Source organism: Dermacentor variabilis, chromosome 6 (genome assembly GCF_050947875.1).
Source record: "Dermacentor variabilis isolate Ectoservices chromosome 6, ASM5094787v1, whole genome shotgun sequence".
In the NCBI taxonomy this organism is placed as follows: domain Eukaryota; kingdom Metazoa; phylum Arthropoda; class Arachnida; order Ixodida; family Ixodidae; genus Dermacentor; species Dermacentor variabilis.
In genome coordinates, this window is record NC_134573.1 from 167,283,513 (window position 1) to 167,308,071 (window position 24,559).

General features: G+C 47.6%; 2 protein-coding genes across 5 annotated transcripts; both read left to right on the plus strand.

Annotated features, from left to right (window-relative positions):
- Positions 1–5,154: 5,154 nt before the first annotated feature.
- On the plus strand, positions 5,155–16,028 carry OSCP1 (Organic solute carrier partner 1). Its single transcript, XM_075696661.1, has 7 exons — positions 5,155–5,347; positions 8,168–8,322; positions 12,009–12,152; positions 12,920–13,000; positions 13,777–13,874; positions 13,960–14,058; positions 15,822–16,028. Exons 1-7 carry the CDS (start codon positions 5,236–5,238, stop codon positions 15,967–15,969), a joined length of 837 nt encoding a protein of 278 aa, XP_075552776.1. The 5' UTR covers positions 5,155–5,235; the 3' UTR covers positions 15,970–16,028.
- A 712-nt stretch (positions 16,029–16,740) lies between these two features.
- LOC142585695 (citramalyl-CoA lyase, mitochondrial-like) lies at positions 16,741–23,758 on the plus strand. 4 transcript variants are annotated; one of them, XM_075696656.1, is made up of 7 exons: positions 16,741–16,874; positions 17,704–17,896; positions 18,454–18,648; positions 19,324–19,510; positions 22,617–22,730; positions 23,179–23,357; positions 23,625–23,758. In XM_075696656.1, exons 1-7 carry the CDS (start codon positions 16,756–16,758, stop codon positions 23,724–23,726), a joined length of 1,089 nt encoding a protein of 362 aa, XP_075552771.1. In that variant the 5' UTR covers positions 16,741–16,755; the 3' UTR covers positions 23,727–23,758. The 4 variants fall into 4 exon arrangements, with proteins under 4 accessions (XP_075552771.1, XP_075552772.1, XP_075552774.1 ...); XM_075696657.1 differs by lacking the exon at positions 16,741–16,874 and adding an exon at positions 16,972–17,195; XM_075696659.1 differs by lacking the exon at positions 16,741–16,874 and adding an exon at positions 16,980–17,059.
- Positions 23,759–24,559: the final 801 nt, after the last annotated feature.

Below are 24,559 nucleotides of genomic sequence, written 5' to 3' on the forward strand. Positions count from 1 at the left end.
ATCGTCTGAGCCGTCGGCGGCGGAGGCGGTGCTTGTCGCGGTGCCTGAACCTGCTGCACCTGCTGTTGAGGTGCCAAGGGCTGCAGGCGCGGTTGAGGATGGAAATGGGGTGCCCGCGGCGGCGGCGGCGGTCTGCTGGGGCTGGGTTCGGACTGGCGCCGTCGCGATGTGACCGCCAACCTGGGTCCGGCGCTGCTGCGCACCAGGGAACTGTCGCTGAAGTGGCCGCCGCCGCCACTTGCCACGGCCGCCGACGGATTGGCTGACTCATGCGACCGTCGGTTGAACTGCCGCGGTGCTTCGCGCGGTTTTTGGCACCGGGTTGCGCTCGGCACGCAGCACTGGCGCTGGCATAGCGGCTGCTTGACAGTAGCTGGACTCGAGCCCGACGAAGCTCCGGGCAGCGGCAAAGAGCGGTGTGCGCGACCCTTGGGAGACCTCGGTGATGAAGGGGTCTGCTGGCTTCTGCCCAAAGAAGTTGATCGTCCCGCGAAGCTTGAGCGAGGACTGCGGCCGGAGGCATGCTTGGCTTCTGCCGATGGCATCTGCCCGCTTTACGGCGTCAGCCAGCTTCATCCTCGTCCGCGGCGAGCGTGGCCATGTGCTCTTCCCGCCTGCGGCACAGCCCTCAAGCTTGCAGTCGTCGCATGCTCGGGCACTCGCAGTCTCCTTGTGGTCTTGGGCCGGGCGCACCACGTCGTCCGCCTTTACGCTCAGCGTCGGAGGGACGCGGCAGTGATGATGATAACAACCATCATAGCTATGACACATACCCACGGCTAAGGATGGGTCAATAATCGGGTATACACTGTGTACAAAAACATTCTTGAGTGTCGTGGTAACGATGGTGCTGAGAAACATCCTTGTCTTTATATATATGCAAGAAAGAGGATGAAATAGCGATGCCAGTTTTTTTTTTTCGCTAAACTATTAAAGTATATACACTTATAGGCTGTAACAAGTCCATTAAATGGCTAATCGACTGCATTCGAGAAAGAGACATGTCATTTTTTAACCAGCTGCCGGAAAAGGTACACCTCTCGTCAAACAGGACAACGCGAGGTGATCGAATGAGTGTGGACACCTCATGCCACGGGCTCATGCTTCCTCTTGTACTACCCATAATTTACATTTAAAGCTTGGGACAAAGCTCGACAGGAGTTTGCGCGTATGTCTAACGTCAAACGCTATACAAGGAGTCATGTGTGAGCATTCAGAGTGTGCGGTGCCTGCCGCATGCGCTGGTGGTACGCGTTGCCTCTGCGAGTGTACAGAAGCGCAGAGGCATATTTTGTTCTATGATGTTTGATCAGTGGCTGTCCACCGGTATCCGGTGTGAGGGAACAAACGCGAGTTAATGATATCTTAGTTGAAATCAAGAAAAAGAAATGGGCGTGGGCAGGACACGTAATGAGGAGGGAAGATAACCGATGGTCATTAAGAGTTACCGAATGGATTCCAAGGGAAGGGAAGCGTAGCAGAGGGCGGCAGAAAGTTAGGTGGGCGGATGAGATTAAGAAGTTTGCAGGAACAACATGGCCACAATTAGTACATGACCGGGGTAGTTGGAGAAGTATGGGAGAGGCCTTTGCCCTGTAGTGGGCGTAAACAGGATGATGATGATGATGATGATGATGATGATGATGATGATGATGATGATGCTGTTGTCCACCAGTTCTATTCACATTGCACTCACAGAGTGCAAACTACCCTCAGGCACTGACTCTACCCTTGTCTGTGTATCTCACTCACATGGTATGTACCGCAAGCCTCCCATTTCGACAAGAAAGGCGCTTCCTCGGATTTTTTCAGGTGCGTGCCGAATGTGAAAGGTGGCACTGGCAGAATTTGAAGACGTTGGAGGAGGAATCAGTCCTATACATTTCTGAAGAAGAGCGGTGCGATGGTTGTGAAAGTGGGTGCATGTTCAGGCTGATCGAGTTACCGCGTATACATTCAGCGAGTCGTTTATAAGCATACGGTGGGAGTGTCAGCTAAGATTGTGAAAGACAGCTAATCTGGCTTTATTATCGTCGTTGCATTTCGCTTATTCTATAGCAGCAGCGCTTATATATATAGACCTTTGGGGGGACGCGCTTACAGGGCGCCCTACACATCAGTAAACCAACTTGATAGATATAGGCGCATACGCTTCGCCGTGCAACTGCCGACAATTGATACGCTTGTGAGTCTCCGGTGGTAATAGAAAGCAAACAATAAATTCGTTTAGATTGATTAAGCAACCTTTTAAAACCATAATTTTCGTTAATTTGGCAATAATGGACAGATTACAAGAAGGGAAATAGAAGTTCAAAGTTCCATTTCTTTGTTTTCGCGCCGAAACACTAGCATATATGTAAATGTACTTGTACCGTGCGAAATTCAGTTTTTGGCTTCTTTAGACTACAATGTAGTTCATTTTAACTGTTAAAGAATTACCTAGGACCAAGCAGACGCCGTGAAAATTAGACTTCACTGCGAGTTGGTACGGAAACTTCAAGGCGGCGTCACCAGCTGTCTTGTTTTGGTGCCTTGTCCAGTTTACCAAACCTCTTGTCACGGCATGAGTGGTTTTTATTTTTTTATTGTATAATCTTAATTTACTAATACAGGTTAAATAATTTTTCTCTTTAGTGCCCATTTAACAATGCAGAGGAGCTGCGCCTGTGACGCCATCTTTGAGGGGTGCTGAACCGCAAATAAACGTCCAAAGTAGTCGCTGAAAGGGCGTCAAAGAGCAAACAACCTATAGAAACGGTGTCGAGGCGTGCTTTGTCTGCAGATCAGGTTCTGCGATGGTTTTCACGTTGATGTTTGCCCATCTTGCACGGGGCTCGGCAGCTTGCACGTCACTTCATTTCTGTGCAGCTCGGTAGGCGTGATGTCTTTAGCTTCCGCTCGGTTTCAGACGACTCCAGTTTAAAAGCGCCCTTGGAGGCACTACTAAAGACGTCTGGCTGAAATTTATTTAGGAATATTGTAGTAAATGAATATAAGAGACTACATATTGCTGCGTTTGCTCTAAGGAGCACTGGTTTCCTCGAGGTTTGAGTTCATCGTTTGCGCATCAATTGTTTTATAATACAAAGTTACATTGTTGGGTTTAATGTACCGAGACTTCGCAATGGGTAATGAGGGACGCCGTAATGGAGGTGCCTGGATCAGTTTTGACCACCTATGGTTTTTTAGGGTGCACTACGCGAAAGTTCTTGCACTCCGCCCCCATAGGAATGTGGCCGCGGCGGCCGGAGTCGAACCCGTGGCGTCGTGCTAGCGCCACGCTGCATGCAGTCACTAAGTGCTGTGTTGCGGCCATGCTGTATCCACAACGCAGCTTTTGCGCTGCAGGCATAGGGTGTGATATAATTTGTGAGCAGCATCGGATTCGTTTTCGAGTACACAGAAGACGTCACAAATACTAACACGTATACGGGTGTATAAACAGCCCATATATAGCGTTCGCCGCGTCAACTGACAAAGATTCATGGTCATGTCATATTGCTGTACGCAAAAAAAAAAAAAAAGAAATAAAAAACGGAGATGTAAGACGGAGTGCTCCGGAATGATCTTAACGAAGACTTATTTTTTCCCTTCAGGCTGCGGATCTAATTTCTCGACGTGGTTGTTCCAGCAACGGTGAACTCCTTACTCGTGGTGAATTCCATCTGAACATAAAAAGCCGTGACTGCTGCTATCATCAGTGGTCCACGCTGTGGCTCTCTTCTAAGGTCTTCATTTGTCGGGCCTCGTTTCCTCCTCAACTACTTCTGCGCCTCAGAAGCACAGGCAAAAGGCCTTGTCAAGGAACTGCGGCACGATTTGAGCGGCGCCGCACCCGGTACCTTCAAAGGCCGCCGCCTCACGCATTTGTGTGACGGCCATGGGCTTCTGCAGCCGCCCGCGGGATTACTGCGTGTCAGACATTTCACGAGAAAGCAAGCGCCTCTGCCATGTCGAATAAGCGCCTCCTCGAATTCGGCGGCGATAATGCGATCACGCGGCAAACCTTCGTCTGCTGCCACTGCCATTCCGAGAGAGCAGGCGTAAAAGCACTGACCGAATAGCCAAACTACAAACTCCGTGAAGCGCCATAAAGATAGGTCAGGACCAGCCGCGCACCGTAATAAGTGCCACGTGGGAAACGCGCACGTCTGAAAGCACCCGACCTGCGCGCGCGCGGTATTCGGCACAAATGCGCTGAGCAACGGGCCACCGATTTTACGGTGAATGTGTGCGCTGGGGAGCGGGTGGGAGGGAGAGGACTCGCGGCTTGATTTTTACGCCTGCCCAGAGGGGAGGGAAGAGAACGGGAGAACCCGCACCGGGCGCGTCGCGAGGCCGCGGCGAATGCGCGAGGCAGGATCGCCGAACCATGAACGCGCATCCCGAGAAGAGCGACTCGCTGGCGCGGTCCGGTCGGGCGGCCGGTGAAAAGGCGAGCAGAGTCGGAGGAGCAGCAGCTCTCGTTTCCGGCTGCCGTCCGTCCATCTGCCGGCGCCGTGGACCGTGACGGCGGCGGCCCGCTGACGGCCGGCCAGTGGGCCGCGCGTCGCCGTCCATGCTGGCGGCTCTGCTGCTTCTCGTCGCCTCGTCGTCCGCGGCAGCCGCCTGGCCCCCTCCGCCGACGTGGCCCGCGCCGCCCGCGCTCCAGAACAGGCCCCGATCGCCGCAGTACGTCACCGAACCCACCGTGTTCCGGCACGGGTCGTTCGTGTACCGGGCCCCGCCGTCGCTGCAGCAGTACCCCGAGCCTCCGGCGCTCCGACCGGCCGCGGCCACTCCTTCCTCGGCGCGGCTCACCACGGCCCAGCTCGCCTACGTGCTCATCGGCTCCTGCACGGCGCTCAGCGTGCTCTGCCTGGCGGCCGTGGCCGGCTGCAGCTTCCACCGCTGCCGCCGCCAGCGGCACACTGCCGCCGCGGCGCGGGCGGCGACGCACCTTCTCGACCCGAGCTGGTCGCTGGGCCCTCGCAACGTCGGCGGCACGTTCGGCCGCTGCAGGCTGCCGTTCGGCGCGGCGTCCAGCCTTCGGGTCGGGGGAGCGGCCCCCAGCGAGTGCTCGACGTGCGCGCCGCCGCCCAGGTGCACCTGCGTCGCCGCGGCCGGCGACTGGTCGATGCCGGTGTGCTGGTCCTCCAACGTCGAGCGCCTCGTGTGACGCGGGTCGCCATCGATCGTGCCGTTGCCACAGGCACGCGTCGCAGTGTGTACTGAACTCCTTTCACTGCTGGAGACATGGCGCACCGCGCGCTGCCGCTGCTCTACGTAAACATGGGCGGCGAGATGCTCTACATCCTGAGCCAGAGGCTGAAGGCGCAGCGGATAGACGACGACAAAGCGCAGCGAGGTACGTGCCGCTTTGCCGGTGCGCCGCCGCGGTTCGGCTCGTTGAACGCGCGTCGCACGCTGTCCTGTGCGTTTCCGAGAGAGCGCACCCGAAACAGACCGCAACGGCCCGCCACGAACCAGGCGTCGTCGGACCTCGTATGCGCCGCTCCTGCAGCCGCTTTTCTGCTGGCTCGTTGCACAAAAGCCGGCCACTCTCGCCGACGCGGTCTGGCGTAGACGATTAGCGGATGCTTTGGACAAAGCGACGATGGAACAAATCAGGGTAATGGGCCACCTATCGGCCCGCTCATAAACCGACCGTACAAACCGGAGAGTCACCAAAGTTGCCGTGGACTTGCATGTGTACTCTGAAGCCTTCGTGAACGACATTGGAGCATTTGCTCATCGTTGTTACTTCAGCGAGCAAAGTGAATTCACTCGCGTGGCTGTGATCGGTGAGGACGCTAATGCGACTTGCAGTATTGAACAGCGGACCCTTAAAGAGTGATGTGGCAGCTTTCACGTGAGAACTTGTTCTTGGGAAGGGATTTTCCCACTTGCAAAGCGGATGACATAGTAAAACAGTGTAAACATGTACTCGTGTTCCCCTAACTGCGTCGCAGGTTATAATGCCTGCGTATCTCGCGCAGCATATATTCACCACTGCTTATTTGGATGGTTACATCGATGTTCTTTACGCCAAGCACGACTGGAAGACATGGTAGGTGATCAGATGGTTGCCGGGTGTCAGTGACCTCAAACCCGACTGTCTTCGGCTGTTATCGCCAAGACAGCTCATGTCCTGCTTCCCTCTCATTCATTCTGTATTCTCATTCTACAACGATAAGATGTTAGTTGATGCAGAATGCGAAAGCGCTTGTGCGGTGCGCTTTTACTTTTAAGTGCTTATATATGTTGAATGTTAAAGCTAGCCTTAACTAAGGTCTGTATAATGAGAGGCTCGACTTGCAGCACTGGTCTCGCGGAAATTCTAGAGTTACTTTCATTAGAAGGGTCTTTAAATTCTAAGGTGGTAGCGCGCTCGAGTTGTTATGCAATACCACGATGGCTTCAACTCCAGGAGTCTATACAGGGTGTTTCAGCGAACACTTTCAAATTTTTTTAAGGCCGCGGAGTTCGCGAGGCGGATTCACTTGGAACGAATTCTCAGGATGGCACCAGTTTCGAGAAGTTAATTCCTGAACTTTGCGGAGAAATACATTAGCGTTCCAGTTATTTCTGTGCTTGAATGCATAAAACGATATTTTGTTGAGAAAGTAACTCCATGGAACGCCAATGCATTTCTCCGCAAAGTTCGGGAATTAAGATCTTGAAACTGGTGTCATCCTTAGATTTCATTCCAAGTAGATCCGGCTTGCAAACTGCACGGCTAGGACTTGTAACTTTCAACTTGAGTCGTAGGGTAATTAGTTTAAAACATAATTACTATTTTTGTTAATTACTCGATTATGCGTTTCAACTTCCTGCGCAAGTAATGTCTGCCTCTTCGAGTAGACCAGTTTATAAACTAGAATTGCGCTATCTGACACAGGCAACCGCTAAGAATTTTTGAAAGTGTTCGCTGAAACACCCTGTAATACTGTAGCAATTCAGCTCTGCGCCTGCACACTGCAGGACCTTCGGATGTACGGGCAATCACTGCCAAAACCGGAGAATCCTTTTGGCCGTAATACGAAAGCTGACACTGTAGTTTCATGCATATTACTCATGCGTTAGAATCCACTATCTCCACATATCTGGAAGGTGGTGCCCAATATCCTTCTCACTCTCCGCAGATTTGAAAACGTGGGTATAATTGGTGCATCCAATTAAGCCGCCTACACATGGCCGGAAGCCAGATTCCGTTACATGCCGATCGAGTTGCTCATATAATTTTTCCACAAAGGCTGTATACATCACTGCATGTTGTCATGCTTTTGGCTTTGGCTCTTAATTGAAATCGTAGGCCGTTTCTTGTTACTGCATTTCCAGGGCTAAAAAGACGCCGGATGAGCATTAGTTTATTGGACGATTATTATTGCAGTCGAAAACATATGACAGACGTGGTATTCATACACCATGCTCCTATCCGCTTATTTCAGTTATACCAAACAGGTGCTTCCTGTAGACTCTATAAGGAAATTTTGCACCCTTATATTTTCACTTAAGAATAAACGTTATCTTTAACACACTCCGCTAGCTATACATGACCTTATAAAGTATACTGGAAGGGCAGCTCTAAATTAAGAAATGACGATTGCACGCAATATATATATATATATATATATATATATATATATATATATATATATATATATATATATATATATATATATATATATATAGAGAGAGAGAGAGAGAGAAAGAGAGAGAGAGAGAGATGACGATTATTGTTTGGAATCAAGATAAGCAGTAATTTTTCTGAGTCGACGGTCGGCAGCAAAGGTCTATAGAGACCACTGCAGCATCTGCAAAAACATTAGATTTGTCACAGCCGGCTCTCAAAGAGGAAGTGCCGCCTCGCATTGGTCGAACAGGCATTTGATTTCAGCCTGCAGGCATGCGACGAAGAAGACAAATTTTATCGCGGCATCCGTGGTCTCCAGAGTTTTGCTCGCGACTGTACACGTATAGTGCAACGAAACACGGCGTGAACATGCGGATTTTCTTGAACAATTATATTGTTGGTGCGACTTTTGTGTCGCAGGTACAGCACGAATCAAAACACGCATGTATAACATCGCTGTGAGCTTACTTTGCGCAAACGTGAAGCAGACAGAGATAGGGTCGCTCGCGCTCCCGTGTAGTCTATAGCTGTAAACACCTGCGCGCGCCGCAGTGATGTCCGACATCGTGGCGGCCATGTTTGGCGGACGGCTGGTGGACGAGCTGTTCCGGCCTCAGCCGCTCTACTCTGCGCGGGCGTTGCGGTCACTCTTCGAGAAACTGACGCACGTGTCAGTCATGCGGCTCAGCCCCGCAAGCATGGATAAGGTGAGTGAATGAGCACGGTCCAGACCGTACTCTGCGGACCGTGTGACCTTCGCTACTATACTTGCCATTCTTTAAGAAGCTATAGGCGAAAATATTAGGTTAGGCGGGCACTGTGTAGTGCGCGTTTCTCTCCTCCTGGGCGCACACCGCTTCCTTCGCGATTGTGCTTTCTTGAAGTATGCCTTTTAAAACGGTGCGTTGTTTCAGTTGCCTCGCGGAGAGCTCACCCAGCAGTATATATACGCATGTCACGGACTTACTCCGCGTATACAAAACTACACGCACAGCAAAATTTATTCGCAGCAGTCGGCACAAATCGACAACAGTCGGGAAGTATACGAGCACATTCATGCTACTAATACATTTATACCAGCACCTCCTTCCCTGCTTACGCGCATCTTTGGTTGGCGGGAACATGGCGAGTTCGCCATCTTGCTTTCTGCTGTGCACGTGCCGAATATCGGGGGGCGTACGGCACACATGCTGCAAGCATTCAACGCAGCGGCGTATATACCCATATCGTGGAAGTGAAGATGAAATTCCGAAACAACAGCGCAGACAACAGCTAGGAATATATATGGTAAAATGGCGACACAACACCAAGGAAAGACGGAAACGGCAATTAACACTCGGTGCCCATTTTGTCCTTTTTTCTGTAGCCCTGTAACATGCACTGTTTCAAAATGTCGATTCTTAAAACATACAACTATAGCCCAAGTTCGGCGATCCCAGCATGATGCAGGATGTAGAAGTGTTAGGCAGGGTAAAGTGCAGTAATCATAGGTTAGTGAGGGCTAGGATTCACCTGAATTTGAAGAGAGAAAGAGTATAATTGGTCACGAAGAAACAGGCCAGCCTATAGACGCAGTAAGGGTAAAAGCATACCAATTCAGGTTGGCACTTGCAAACAAATGTGCAGCCTTAAAACGAAGAGATGAAGATGACGTGAAAACTTTATTTAAATGTATTTAAAAGGTTTATTCAAAAGCAGCAGTAGTCATAATAAAGCTGAATAGGAGGCATAAAATAGAGGTAGTACAAACCTACGTCACGATGATGAAGAAGTAGAACAGTTTCATGAAGAGGTTGAATTAGCAATGCGAAAAGTGCAAACTCATTATACTGTAGTCACGGGCGACTTCAATGAAAAAGTGGGGGAAAAGCAGGCTGGTGAACAAGCAATTGGCAGCTACGGCGTGGATTCTAGGAACACTCGAGGAAATATGTTGGTAGAATTCGCGGAAATGAACACCTTCTTCAGGAAGCGTTGGAACAAAAAGTGGACTTAGAAAAGCCATAATGGTGAAACAAGAAATGAAATTTGTTTCATACTTTCTGCCGATCCCAGCATAGTGCAGGATGTAGAAGTGTTAAGTAGGATAAAGTGCAGTGATCATAGGTTAGTGAGGACTAGGATTCACTTCAATTTGAAGAGAAAAAGAGTAAAGTTGGTCACGAAGAAACAGGCCAACCTAGACGCAGTAAGGGTAAAAGTAGACCAATTCAGGTTGGCACTTGCAAAGAAATATGCAGCTTTAGAACAGAGAGATGAAGATGACATAGAGGCAATGAAAGAAACCGTAACTAGGCTGGCTTCAGAAGCAGCAAATGAAGTGGGTGGTAAGGCACCAAGATAACCAGCAGGTAAGCTATTCCAAGTAACAAAGGACCTAATAAAGAAACGACAAAGAATGAAAGTATCCAAATCATGAGATCAGATAGAATTCGCGGAACTGTCAAAACTAATCAACAAGGAGAAAATAAGGGATATTCGAAATTATAACGTGAGAAAGACTGAGGAAGCGGTAAAAAATGGACGCAGCCTGGAATCAGTGAGAAGGAAACTTGGTATCGGACAAACCAAGATGTATGCACTGAAAGATAAGTAGGGTAATCTCATCAGCAATCTAGAATATATAGTAAAAGCAGCGGAATAATTCTATACTGATCTGTACAGTACCTAAAACAGTCACGGTACCTCCATTCGAAGTAGTAATGAACAGGTTACAGAGGCTCCTTCTATAACTAGCGATGAAGTTAGGATTGCCTCGCAAGATGTGAAACGGGAAAAGCGGCAGGAGAAGATAGACTACCAGTCAATTTAATCAAAGATGGAGGATACACAGTGCCTGAAAAACTAGCAGCCCTTTATACGAACTGTCTATCGACTTCAAATGTCCCAGAGAACTGGAAGAATGTCAACATTATACTAATCCACAAAAAGGGAGACGTGAAAGAATTGAAAAATTATATGCCCATTTACTTACTTCCAATATTATATATTCACCAAGATAATCTCCAATAGAATAAGGGCAACACTGGACTGTAGTTAACCAAGGAAACAGGCAGGTTTCAGGAAGGGATACTCTACAATGGATCACATGCATATCATCAATCAGGTAATCGAAAAATCCGCAGAGTACAATCAGCCTTTCTATATGGCTTTCATAGATTACGAAAAGGCATTTGATTCAGTAGAGATACCAGCAGTCACACAGGCATTACGTAATCAAGGAGTACAGGATGCTTACGTAAATATCTTAGAAAGTGTCTACAGAGATTCCACAGCTACTTTAATTCTTCACAAGAAAAGAAGGAAGATACCTATAAAGGAAGTGGTCAGACAAGGAGACACAATCTCTCCAACGCTGTTCACTGCGTGCTTGGAAGAAGTATTCCAGCTACTAATCTGGGAAGGCTTAGGAGTAAAGATCGACGGCGAATATCTCGGCAACCTTCGGTTTGCCGATGACTTTGTTTTATTCAGCAATACTGCAGACGAGTTACAACAAGTGATTGAGGACCTTAACAGAGAGACAGAGGTATAAGAGTGGTGTTGAAGATTAATATGCAGAAGACAAAAATAATGATCAATAGCCGGGTGTGGGGACAAAAGTTCAGTATCGCCAGTCAGCCTCTACAGTCTGTGAAGGAGTACGTTTACCTAGGTCAATTACTCACAGGGGACCCTGATCATGAGAAGAAAATTTACAGAAGAATAAAAATGGGTTGGAGCTCATTCGGCAGACATTGTCAAATCCTGACTGGAAGCTTATCATTATCATTAAAAAGAAAGGCGTACAATCAATGCATTCTACCGGGGCTGACACATGGGGCAGAAACTTGGAGACTGACAAAGAAGCTCGAAAACAGGTTAAGGACCGCGCACAGAGCGATGGGACGAAGAATATTAGGCGTAACGTTTAAGAGCTAGAAAGAGAGCGGTGTGGATCAGAGAGCAAACAGGGATAGCCGATATCCTAATTGACATTAAGAGAAAGAAATGGAGCTGGGCAGGTCATGTAATGCGTATAGGTTAGGTAACCGGTGGACCATTAGTATTACAGAAGGCTGCCAAGAGAAGGGAAGCGCAGTCGAGGATGGCAGAAGACTAGGTGGGGTGATGAAATTAAGAAATTCGCAGGCGCTAGCTGGAATCGGTTGGCGCAGGATATGGGGGTAACTGGAGATCGCAGGAAGAGGCCTTCGTCCTGCAGTTGACGTAAAATAAGTTGCTGCTGCTGCTGCTGCTGCTGCTGCTGCTGCTGCTGCTGCTGATGATGATGATGATGATGGTGATGATGATGACCGGGGTATTGGCTCCCAATCCCATCGTAGGTCCCGAAGAAGGCGCCAAGTTACATTTCTGTCGATGGGCGCGTTGCGTTCCGTATGCATGCGTGCAGCTCTACGACCTGATGTGCATGGTGGTCAAGTACCAGTTGTGGGCGTGCTCCAGCCCCCGAGACCTGCTGCCGCTCACGCTCAAGCACCTGGAGGCGGCCGGACCCGGTGGATCAGCCTGTCACGTGGCAACGGCCGTCCAGAAGGTCAGAGCTGTCCGCCATAGGTCTCACTGCGTACGGTCACCCATGCTTCGGTGGTGATGATTGGATGATAAGAAGCCTATCGCAAACGCAAAGGGCACCATCACATCGCCTTGATTCCCCGTGTACTTAGATTTAGGTGCACGTTAAAGAACCCCAGGTGGTCAAAATTTCCGGAGTCCTCCACTACGGCGTGCCTCATAATCAGAAAGTGGTTTTGGCACGTAAAACCCCAAATATTATATCATATTACATCGCCTTGATTCAGTCGACCTGAACGATTGGCATCGGTCATAATACGTTTCTATCAGTCGATAACGCGCCATCTTAAATGGCGGGTATCATTTTTGTTGTGCACATCTGCACGAACTTATTAAGTGAGTGTAACGGCCACAGCAGCAAAATGGTAAGGAACGCCGTTCGTTCAACGGCGCGGATCGTGACGCTTCCGTGCTATATAGTTCCATTTAGTTCTGCAGGAGGGACGACACGGCATTTTAAGGTTAATTCCAATTGCCTTTTGAAATTGGTTCACGCATGTATACTGTAATATATCAGTACACGTACGGAGGGATGTATCGACATTTGTCCTCAATTGACAACTCGCGAGCAACATGTGGAACGCCGTGTATACGACAGCTGCCACGGCAGATTTGTATATAACGCCCTAAAAGTTCACGATGGTGGTGCCCCGCGAGTTCTTGACGCAATCGCCAGTGAAAGGCTCGCAACAAGCCATGGGCGTATAGTTTCTCGCGAACACTGTGCAGCATCTGGAGCCCCTGGACTTGGCCAGCCTGCAGCGGGCGCGCTACGCCCTGCTCCGCTTCTTCCAGGACCTGCGCGTTCGGGTGCGTATACAGCAACGCGCACGTGGGTCGCTTTCAGCTCGCATGCGCGAACACACACACACGCACACACACGCACACAGAGATAGATAGATAGATAGATAGATAGATAGATAGATAGATAGATAGATAGATAGATAGATAGATAGATAGATAGATAGATAGATAGATAGATAGATAGATAGATAGATAGATAGATAGATAGATAGAAGCACATGCGCAGACGGACTTGACGTACCGGAAAGCATTGACATGTGCCGAACCCTCTTTTTATTTCGCTATGCCCAAGTGTTGGTTAAAACGTGCGACGCATGCAAGATTGAGATATTGTAAAAATTTATGAATTCAAGGCGAGGCTTAATTGGGCTGTTCAAGGCATGCGTGTGCCTGAGGCAAACTTGAGGATCTGTAACACCTTCGCGAACGAGCTGGGGAGGAAACCGGCAACGCAATTGCGTTATTGCTGACGCCGTACTTCGCCAAACCTCAACAACATCTGGGTCAGCGCTGTCTCCAGGCACGTACGGATTGTAACCGTGTTGCCTTTTTTCCTTGCATCATTTCTGTGTCGTGTCTCGTGCGGACCGGTATATATAGTTTGCATGAGCTTGTGTTGCCTGCGCGCGTATTTTATAAAACGGTAAGATTTCCAGGACAATAAGCGTTTCGGCGCGCTAAACCTTCTTGCTAAGCAATTGCACCTGTCCGGCTGCGCGGCGAATATATACTGTGGCACCCTTAACTGCATGGAGGCTATTCACGTGCTCTCCTTGGCGCAGGTATCAGTGCTGCTTCGGAGCGGCGCCCAGAGGCCTAACGGTCAGCTTGCAGTTGTTGCAGCTCCGCTGCCGGGAGGCCCGCGTCCAGGATGCATCAAGTGCGTGCACTTCGCGTGTGAGACACGTGGTGCATTGTAATTAATTAGGGATACCGCGGTGACGTACGTAATCTGTTTGCCGCAGGGAATGGGCTCCCGGAGGTTTTCCGATATCCGAGAGGAGTTTCGTGGTCGACGATGACGGCGATTCCGCCGGCGCTCGGCCTGCCCTGGGCACAAACATGCAAGTGTATTCCTCACGTTCATCCCTCACAAAGCGGTGCTTGAACAGTCAATGCGAGGTCAGTGGGCGCAATGCAACGCGACCCCGCACTTTTAGGTTGATGCCGCGGCCCTTTTGCACTGCACTGCACTACAGAGAACGGAATTCGTCCCTTTATCTTCGCTGTTTGTTTCGTGTTCTCTTTCCTTTTATCCCCCTAATCTTCACGAGCTCTACGTATATCTGCATCAAGTCGCTGCTTTTTATAAGCTTCTGCCTTCAATTTATAGTGACCCATCGTAAGCTTCTTCTTTTTACAAGATTCTTCGACAGCGCTTCGCCACCTTTTCTCTGGTCGAATGTTTCTCACCATGTAACCAGATATAACGTCAAGCTGAAGTCATTGCCGCCTATCGATGCAGCTGTCTCCCCTGCGGGGAGGCAGACTTCACCATTCGTAACTTTGGCTTACGCTGCAATGTCATTGAACTTGAAAGCACGTTGGAAGTAAAATAACTTCTTTTGTCACCCCACGTATACACGTCAACCTCAACATCCTCATCTTGACCATTGCGATATCAGCTATTTCAAAAAGAATTATTGTTTCAGTCCCATGCGGCGTTTCTGGACGCGTCATTGTCATACATATATAACATTTGCACCCGGTCAGTTGGCTGGTCATGGATTCAGCTGCAGGTCACTTCTGTTCGCACCCTTCGTCTCATCCATCGCCCAACCAAGGTAATCGAACTAAGCAGTCCTATTTTTTAAATAATTCCCCGACGCGACGCGTATGTGGCTCAGATAAGACTTCTGCTCTGTTTGACAATTCTGAGACGTCTTTATTCTCTGATTACTCCGCTCGACGGTCCTATTAACGGCAGCCTTCTTTATCCGATCCTCGATCGAGACTTGGGTGGTCTCTCGCTTCCAGTTGCCTATACATTTTCTGTTGTTTATATACGCGTCGTATACGGTAACTTCTTTCGATATCGAGTACGAATGGATAAATTTCGACTATCTGGGATTCTTCAGCGTGTACCTAAATGGAATAGCACGAGCGTTTTTGCATTCCACCACCCTTTTTGGACTCTCATTTCCTCTATTAATGAAAAAAAAAAGGAAGTGAATAATAATGAGATAAAAGACCGCTCGTATACGTAGCCGCAGTAGCAGGCGTAAGCAAATGAAAATAAACCAATAGGATTTGAAATTTACGCCAATGTGCCGAATTTTGCGAAAAAAGAATCGGAAAAATAAAGTTTTGGCATGATATACACTTGGCGTCATATGTGGCATATATAGTTAGCGAGGGCAGAAGGTACCCGTGTATAGAAGCATTTATGGTTATGAGCGGCCGCAAATCGAATCCGCATGCATGCATGGTAGCTAGAGCGGCTAGAGCTTCTGTTCAGAACGTTAAGTGCAGCTGTTCAGGGCGGAGTGTATGCTCTGTAAAACCAAACATCTACTATACACTATATAGTGATAGTTATTACACACCGAAATACCAACTGAACGTCATCAGAAAGAAGTACCCTGAGCAACGGACGTTTGCTACGCTCCTACTGTTATCAAACTCATTTAGTTGCGCTACATTTGAATAATGTTCTGAAGGCTATATACCTTGAAGTTAGTTCAAGTGAACTTTTGCTGTATCACGCTCTCATTACTATCTGAAGGAGCCTGCCCTCTGACAGGGCAGGGAGGAACGGGTCTACGCGGGTTGTGCATGCAACACTCAGCTTACTTGTAGTTACCGCACGAGTACCCTCTCTCGGCAGGTACTCTGGCACACCGTCGGTGTCGTCGCCGACGACTCCACCAAGCACGGGTGTGGCCGAGCTTGGGCTCCTGCTGCGGCTACTGGGACCTGACGATGAGGAGCCGGGACTCGGCAGCCTCGCCCTCGACGAGCAACTGCTCGGCTGAGCGCAGCCGCTGCTTCTGTGTGTCGTCACGACATGCCTTTGTCTAAGAGCCATATAAAGATCGATACATTACGTTTATTTCTTCATCAGTCATTTCCTGAATACCTTAACCCGCACATACAGCGACCACCTGAACTGCATGAAAGTGGCATCGAGGATGCATGGAACAAGTGCGTGATAGAAGTGTTACCTTCATGTCTACACGTGGACATCGGACACGCGAAGCACGTGAAGCTCCGTCTGAAAGCCAACCTATATCTGCCCAAGAAACTTCACAATATTGCTGTCCTTCATAAATGGGACGGTCGAAGGGATGGCTATGCAGAGTAGCTGTTCAACTCTAAGCGGAGTGGAAAGGAAGACTCCGTTTCGCTTATTACTATAATTTTGCTCGTTATATATATCTCCCCATTGTGTTAAGCGCGCGTGTTTTCTGGAGCGTGTCAGAAATCGCGCCTTGAAAGAGAGCTGAAAGTTGCGCAGCAGCGTCAGCGCGCGCTCGCATTTACGTAAGCTACGCAGTGTAAGGCGCTGGCCGTGCCGTTTTAGAAGTACCTAAGTACTCTTAAAAGCAGCGTATTTAAGGAAACTTGGGGCCCCAGAATAGCGGCGAATAACGGGATCGTACGCCTTAACACCATGGATTGGCTGATGGCGCCATGACAAGCATGCAATCAACTGTGTCGATCGTCCTAAGCAATTGGACGGCGGCTCAGAGTGACATACAATCTGAAAGCTTTCAGACAGCTCGCCGTTACAGCAGCAGGAAGCATGCGTCATTTATGTTATGTCAGAGTCGGGCTTAGTCAAAATCAAATTGCCCGCCATTTCCGTTAGGTTATGGCGTAGGTCAACAGACGGCGATAACGGCCGGCGCAGAATTTGCAGCTCTAAAGTTCACAAAAAGTATCATTTGTGCTTTTTTTTTCGCAGTATCCTCTCTCTGAATTGGACTCACGTGCCTCTAACATACAATAACAGCTTCGTCAACTTGGCTAACTTGCTGCGCTGGCGTTGCGGGAGTAGCGGCGGTAGCGGTACAGCGTACTAACAGTTGTAGTTGGTGTTGTCGCTGCGGCAGCGGACGCGTTGTGAGCTAATTTTGTATCGATTTAAGTGTCATCTTCTTTCATTTGTTTAGACCTGAAAATTTACAGAAGTGTACAAGAAAGCATATCGTACAGGCCACATGTCTGCTGCCTTGATGACTTGGGCCGCGCTACGGAGGTGATTCCGAAGTGATATGGCGCGTCGTTTTGTTTTGGTTTACGAAGTCTCATTTCCAGCCTGATTACGAAAATTTTCCGCGATAACAAGCCCCACACACTCGAAAATTATTACTTGTATATTTTCACACGGTCAAGAGCAATCCTGTTACCTTTTAATGATGGTAATTAACAAAACCGTTGAAAGCTAACAGCTACTCGGCTAGCCCACTGGTTTCGGGCATGTGAATTGCTTGTTCTCAGCTGCAAAGATCACGTTAGCGTCCGCACCAGATGCTATCAGAATGCATGCAAAAGTGCATTAAGCCTTTAATACAGCATCGCCATCCGCGTATACTGGTGACATCGAGGGTCACGACGGGAATCTCGTATCAGCTGTTCGTTTCTTGGTGGTCTCTGGCGCTGCACTTAACTTTCTGTAAGCTTGTACTTGGGTGGTCGCAGCGTTTCTTGCAGTGTTAGTATTGTGTTCCTGTAATACATTTCTGTTTCTTCATTTAACCATACAGGACGTATGCCCTTCGTAAGCTGCTGCACAAGACCCAAGTTCCATGTGTCAGTCCAACGTTGCGGCATTATACGCCTCGTCGGGCCGTTCTCTATGTGCCGGGCAGCGATGAGAGAAAGATAACGAAGGCATTCGGCTTAGATGTTGACTGCATGGTGCTAGACTGCGAGGATGGCGTGGCAGCCAATAAAAAGGTATATATGTGTTCTCCGTAAAGGCACGCCTGTTCGTCATAAGGAATGTGTTTAATTGTGCCGTACATGCCAAGTGAATATATGCTACTCTGCCTACACAACTATGGTGTCAATGACATATTGAGAGTGCCCACTTCAGAGTAAGCTAAAGCCTTCAACCTAGGAAGACCACGGTTTGAAGGGCCGAAGTGTACTAGAAGAGTGGGGCAAACAGAAAAAAGGATACTGGTGCTCATTGTAAGTCTTAAAATGATTAATGTCGGGACAGCAGCCACCAAAGAACTCCAGATTGGATGCCTGCTGGTTAACTCGAAGAACTTTCTGTGAGGATGTAGGCTGTGGGTGCCTTACATTGCTGAATGATAGCAATATTTTCTGTTCTAATAAAACAAACAATTCTGCCTATCTTAAAAGCCGAAATTTTATTTTTATTCTCCTGCACACATCCTGACATTCTTCAACAAAAGGAATTGAGCATTTACCAACATTACTACTGCCCTGCAATTACTGGGGTTTACAAGCTTACATGATTACAAGCTAATGGCGTCCCATTTCAGAAAGAGGCACGTGAGACAGTTGCTCGTGTGCTGGACAAAGCAGAGAGGTCAGAAGGACGCAGAGACCTGGCAGTGCGCATCAATGCGGTGAGCACGGGCCTTGCGGGGGATGATATTCAGTGCCTCCTCGGTGCTTCTCAACTTCCCAGCACGCTGCTGGTGCCTAAGGTGGAAGAGACCAAGCAATTGGACTGGGTAAGCCATTTACATTGTGGTGCCATCAGGGCACAGATGTTCAAAACGGTTGGGAAACAATGAAGCATGACCTTGGATGCTTTCAAACTGTCGCTTTGGTGGATCACTTCAATTTGAATGTGCCACATTTTTGACGCTAACTACAGCAGGGATGACTTTTTTAAAATATAAGTCATTTTTCAGTATAAAGGCTTGTGTTAGGCAGCATCATCTGTCATTGCAAACACTATAATACATTTATAAAGTTTGCAACTTAAGCCACATGTTGTCACTAGGGACACAGGTTTTTATATTTATTTTGAGAATCTAGAAAGACACAATGAGCAAAAATGTGTCAATGAGCAAAAAGCAACGTTTGCTGTCAAGGCTGTGCTTGTGGGCAAGCTATTGTACCAAAGTTCATTGCGAGATAATTGCAGGACTCATATTTATTTACTGATCAAGTGATCTTGAAGGTAGCTTGATTTAAAATGTATAACAGCTTTGTAGCTAGGCAATTTGGGGTGAAGGTCAGCTGCAGTGTGTGGCATTCGATAAATGAGAGGTGGGGTTATGTAAGCCTTGACTTTTGTCTGGCCTTTTAGCTAACTGATAACCCCGTACGACTTCAGGCACAGGGCGCTAGAATCGGAGCCACATTGTGCTAGGAGCTGAACTGTCAACACCTCCTGCCAGGTGAGGGACCAGGTGGAGCGTGCCCTTGGCGAGCGGCAACACCGACTCGAGCTCATTGTGTGCATTGAGACAGCATTGGGCCTGCTCAACTGCCGCCAGCTGCTGGAGCATGCCTCTGCAATGACACACAGCCGCCTGCAGTTGGCCGGCCTGTTGTTTGGTTCTGATGATTTCACAGCCAGTATAGGTAGGTGCTCGTAGCTACAATTCTCCATTACCGTAGCTGCTGGGTAATGAATTCGATGCCTTGTTTATTATAAGTACCTCATTTAGAAACTGGTCTGCGTTCGTCTAGCTTAGCGGTTTTCTACGTGTTAAATGCACCCTTGAGCACCTTTGAAAAGGGGCAGCACAGCCCAGGGAAAAGGAAGGAAACCTGTAGATAATGAAAAGATAGGTGATGGAAATAGGTGCCAGTGTGAGTGAGGGCATGTTTTGTTGATGTATGCAAAATAAACAGGATATCTCGCCTCTCTTCATTTTGGAAATCGATTCATGCGTTGCATTGCTGTATGAAAAGGGATGAATCCAGGATAGCCTCAAGGGCACGTGTAGGCTCAATGTGTATGGTGTGTGTAGGTTCACTGCACCCTCAAGTCTGCCAGCGCTGAAGTACTGGCACGTCTTGGAGGTGGACCTTAGGGAGCGATCACAGCATTCCATGGTGGCCACGGTAGACTATGCTACGCAGCACGCAGCTGCCATCTCGGAGGCCTTCAGCAGCTGCATGCAATGTGAAGATGAAATAATCTTTCCGTCTTTTTGAGATCGCAGACACATATATCTTTAATTTATTTAACTGAAAATTAGCTATTACGCGTTACCGAGAATGCTCTCGCGATCATGAAATCAGCGGCTAGCATTGGTCAGCTAACTGCTTTCTATGCGATCGCATTGCGGAATCGAGGGAAAGCAATTTTTCACTGTTTTACAAGAGGTTGTAAATTCCTTGTTGCTCGCAGTGCAATATATTTGGCTCACATATTCACAGGAACCTCATTAAGAAATCGGCAACATTTTCTTACCATGTTCATATAGTGCTTCAGGCCCCTTTAAAACAAGTTTCTCAGCATACAGGAGCCTTCTGTTTCACTGCTTCATAATAACAAGCTGAGTCAGTTTATTGTTGCTGTAAATGGGCCTCTCCTAAATGTTTGTGTAGTCTTGCTTATTTGTACCTCATCCTTGTTTAATTACTTAGAATTTGTCAGCTCTTATTAACTTGGAACTTGGAAGTACGGACAGTTGGGCTAGTTGGAATAGGTTCACGAGACAGCAAGGCGCGAGCAAACATGGTGCTTGTGTTCACCGTGTTTACCTTTCGGTCTCGTGGTTTTTATGTGAAGTCATAGCACCAGAAATAAGCTCTTATTAACCGTCAAATTCGATTTTTTGGCACTATTTTCACTGTACCACTTTCAAATTGATATTAGGAGCTGTAAATGCGAGCCGCTGATGCGAGTCAGGGAACTCCTTTTTCTCCTTATAGGGCACCTGTACATTTTCACTGTTTTACAGCTTATGCACATTGCTAAGGTTGTGGTCAGTCTACAGTCTATGTTTTCTTCTTGAAGGCAATGCACCAGAAACAATGCCAAATGGTGCACTCATAGAAGTGCCACTCGACAAGCTTTACAGTGCAGTTATTATTGATTTGTAACAGTTTCTAGAGAATAACTGCTTCACATACTATAACAACTTGTAGACATTATAGTTAAGTCAAATCGCAAATTACTTGTGGGCCTGTGCTTCCAGTATGCGACGTACTGTGTTTTCGTTGCAAGTGCAAATGATGAGCTAGGGCCGCTAGTTACAGAAGTGTCACCCTGTTCATTCAGTGGTAAACAGGTTCAGATCTCTGTTACCTTCCATGTAATAAGTAACGTCACTTTTGCAACAGAAAGGCATGACGCCTAATGTTGCACTGAATTACATGATGCATAATCGTATCTTTCTTTCATACACTATTTTTTTCTTGCAACTATGTGCAGTTACGGAAGTCTATCTAGGCCTTATATTATTGCCTGCTATGTCTGAAATAGGTGTATATAGCGATATTGCACTGGCACTTGAAGTACTGCTGGTTGCCTACTGCTCGGCATGCAAAGCTTTTATGGCCAGCTTCACTTCTGTCTTATTTCCATGAAACATGGCCACTAAAGCAGCCAGGTTTAAAAAAAGGCTACCAAGTTATAGAAGATGGAATATGCCGAAGGCTTGAAATTAAATTTTGGGCTTAAAGGCACATGAAAGAGCAACACTGAACCTATGTCACGGAGTAAGACATTTAGGAGGTGAAACTCCCGTCAGCGCGGGCGACCAGATAAGGTCACAATTGTTGTATGCGCCGACTGGGCCATATACAGTGGCGGCGCCATGCAGCGCGTCGTAGAAGCCGCAGCGAAAAAAAAAAAAAAAAATGCAGCGCCCGGGCAGGCGGCTCCAGCGCTCTCAACGGCGGTGATTTCTTTCCAGGCCGCCAGCACGATAACGGCTCCGCGGGCATGTGACTTTTTCTAGTCGCCGCAAACAGTGGAGTTTCCACTCCTAAATGTTTCTTGCTCCGTGACCTATGTGCACTTGTAGACAGGTATTTTTTGAAAACCTACTGTCATTAATTTCTAAAAAAGAACAGCAACATATATGTGTGTGCGTTCATTACTACCAGAGAAAATGAAGGTGAAACTTCCTGTTTAAATTTTTCGCCGACACCTCAGCGCCAGTACGTCAGTGCACCATTGCAAATTTCGAAGTACGTTCTCATATTGGCGCCATGATGGTGTCTATACATTTGTTGATACTTGCTCTGCGGCAGTCTTTGACTCCTTTAAATGCAATGTGATCTTTCATTACCGAAAAACTACTACGTAGGCACGAGTAGACGCTGTAAAAATTCATGACGAGCTGGCACAGGAACTTCAAAGCGTCATTGCCATCGCTCTTTTGCCCCCAAGTCTTTTCTTTTTACCAAGCAACCGCTCAAAATTAGAGTGGTTGTTTTTGTACTGTAGAAGCGTAATTCAGTATTAAAGCTTAACTTAATGGTTTTTTTAGTGTCCCTTCAATGCCTGGATTAATGCACAATTACCATGGCACTTGGAATGAAGTATCTGAAAACATCACCATTTACAGCTCACCCGCTGGGACCTCATTCACTGGGATCGACATCATTTAATGATGCATCAGAATGACACAGCATGAAGCCTGCTCTTCAGTTAGAGCCTGTGGCTGAATAACTTGGTTCTCGGCTAATTCACACTGTGTCTGAAACTGGAACATGCGTCTCTGTGCAGGAGCCCGGCGCACACCAGAAGCTACAGAGGTGCTGATGGCACGTCAGCAGCTGGTGGTGTTGGCAAAGGCATTCGGCATCCAGGCTGTTGATATGGTCACTATAGACTTGAAAAGTAAGTGCTTATGGGGCTTTTCCTGGACATCCACTGTGACAGCTGCCATTTCTCACTGCTTTCATAAGGTCTATGCCATGTGCACAAGTGTACTGTTCATTTTGTTTTTCTTCTGTAATTTCTTGCCACAAAATTTACCCTCTAGTCTATGTAGGACAGGATTAAGAATATATTTATTTATTTATTAAAACAAAGCTTTCTTTGTGGCACTAAGCCAGTTTAGATGCCATGGTCAGTGTTGATGGTGGTTGAACAATGGAGAAGGGAGTGTGGGCGGTGCGGAGGAAGGCACGAACAGAGGTAGTAATGCGTGCTGATTAGTTGGTGCGTACGCTGACATCAGGAGGTGAGGGAGAAGGCACAGCAGGGCGTGCTAGAGACGTCATCACACTCTACAGAACAAGCTGCTGTTTCAGCCCTGCATCAGGTACTGCTCGTGTTTGTGCAGATGAAGAGTTGCTGCGACGCCAGTGCACAGAGGGGGCAGCCATGGGCTTCACAGGAAAGCAAGTGATTCATCCATCACAGATTGCGCCAACCCAGGAGGCCTTTGCCCCGACCCCTGCTCAGCTGGACCGGGCACAGCGCCTCGTCAAGGAGTTCCACCAGCACCAGCAACAAGGAAAGGTTAGGAAGCACTGAAATATCTGGGCAATCTTGCTCACTGAACGCAGAGGCTTCTGCGCCCGATGTGCAGCAAGAACAATATTGGCGAACTGCTCTCCATGTTAGTAGTAACATGAATGTGTTTTTTTTTAACAGGACAATAAGTGTATGAATTATCTCACCTAAGGGACCTGTTAGTAGCAATCGCTTAGGATGCCACCACATTATACAAAACAAGTGTGACCTGTAGAATGTTCAAATAGCAGACACTGTCTATGTTCTTTGCAGGGGGCATTTGTGTTTGAAGGCAGCATGATCGACATGCCCAGTGTGCGGCAAGCGCTCAACATTGTGGAAGCAGACCAGGTTATTCATGGCAAGATGTCTTAAGTAAGGCCAATAAAAAGCTTTTTTATACCCTTCGGCTTTGTCTTCATTGGTGGCCTTGTATTGTCTCATTACTGCTAGAGAACGTCAGCTAGTGCTTGGTGCTATTTGGGCTTTCTTTTGTTTAGGTCATTCAGAAGCTTTTGGAAACCGTTTGCGGCAGATAGCATAATTGTAGTTCTTGAGCTTGATCATTCAAAGCAGCGGACATCACTTTTGTGAGAAATCGAAATGCATAATCAACCAATTAAAAATTTCGCTAAATAGTTAATCACTTTACAGCACATGATGCAATTTACAAGTGGCAGCCAGTGAGTTTGGAAGGCATATCCACTTGGAATGACTTCTAAGGATCACACGAGTTTCGAGATATGCGCCATGAAACATGCAGGAAAAATGTATTATTGTTCCACTTCTTTAACTGCCGTTTTATGCATTGAAGCATAAAAGTAATGCCACTGAAATGTCCATGTGTTTCATTACACACTTTGGGAATGATTATCTTGAAACCGGTGTCATATTGATTTCTTCCGAATGGATGCACCTTACGAACCCGCCAGCTACAATTAGTAAGTTTCAACATGTGCTGTAAACTACATTCAAAGGTTGATTAGGAACTTCTTTATTTCTTAGTCAATTATGCATTTCAATTAGTTGTGCAAGGAATGTCCACCTCTTGGGGTAATCCAGCTCAATTATTCAAATTATGCTACCTGCCACAGGTGACTTCTAAAAATTTGCTTTATATGCCAGCTCGAGACCAGCTACAAGGATGCAATAGTTATTGGGTTGCTTTCAGAAGCAGTATTTAAGATGTAGAATTTTGCAAGAGATGT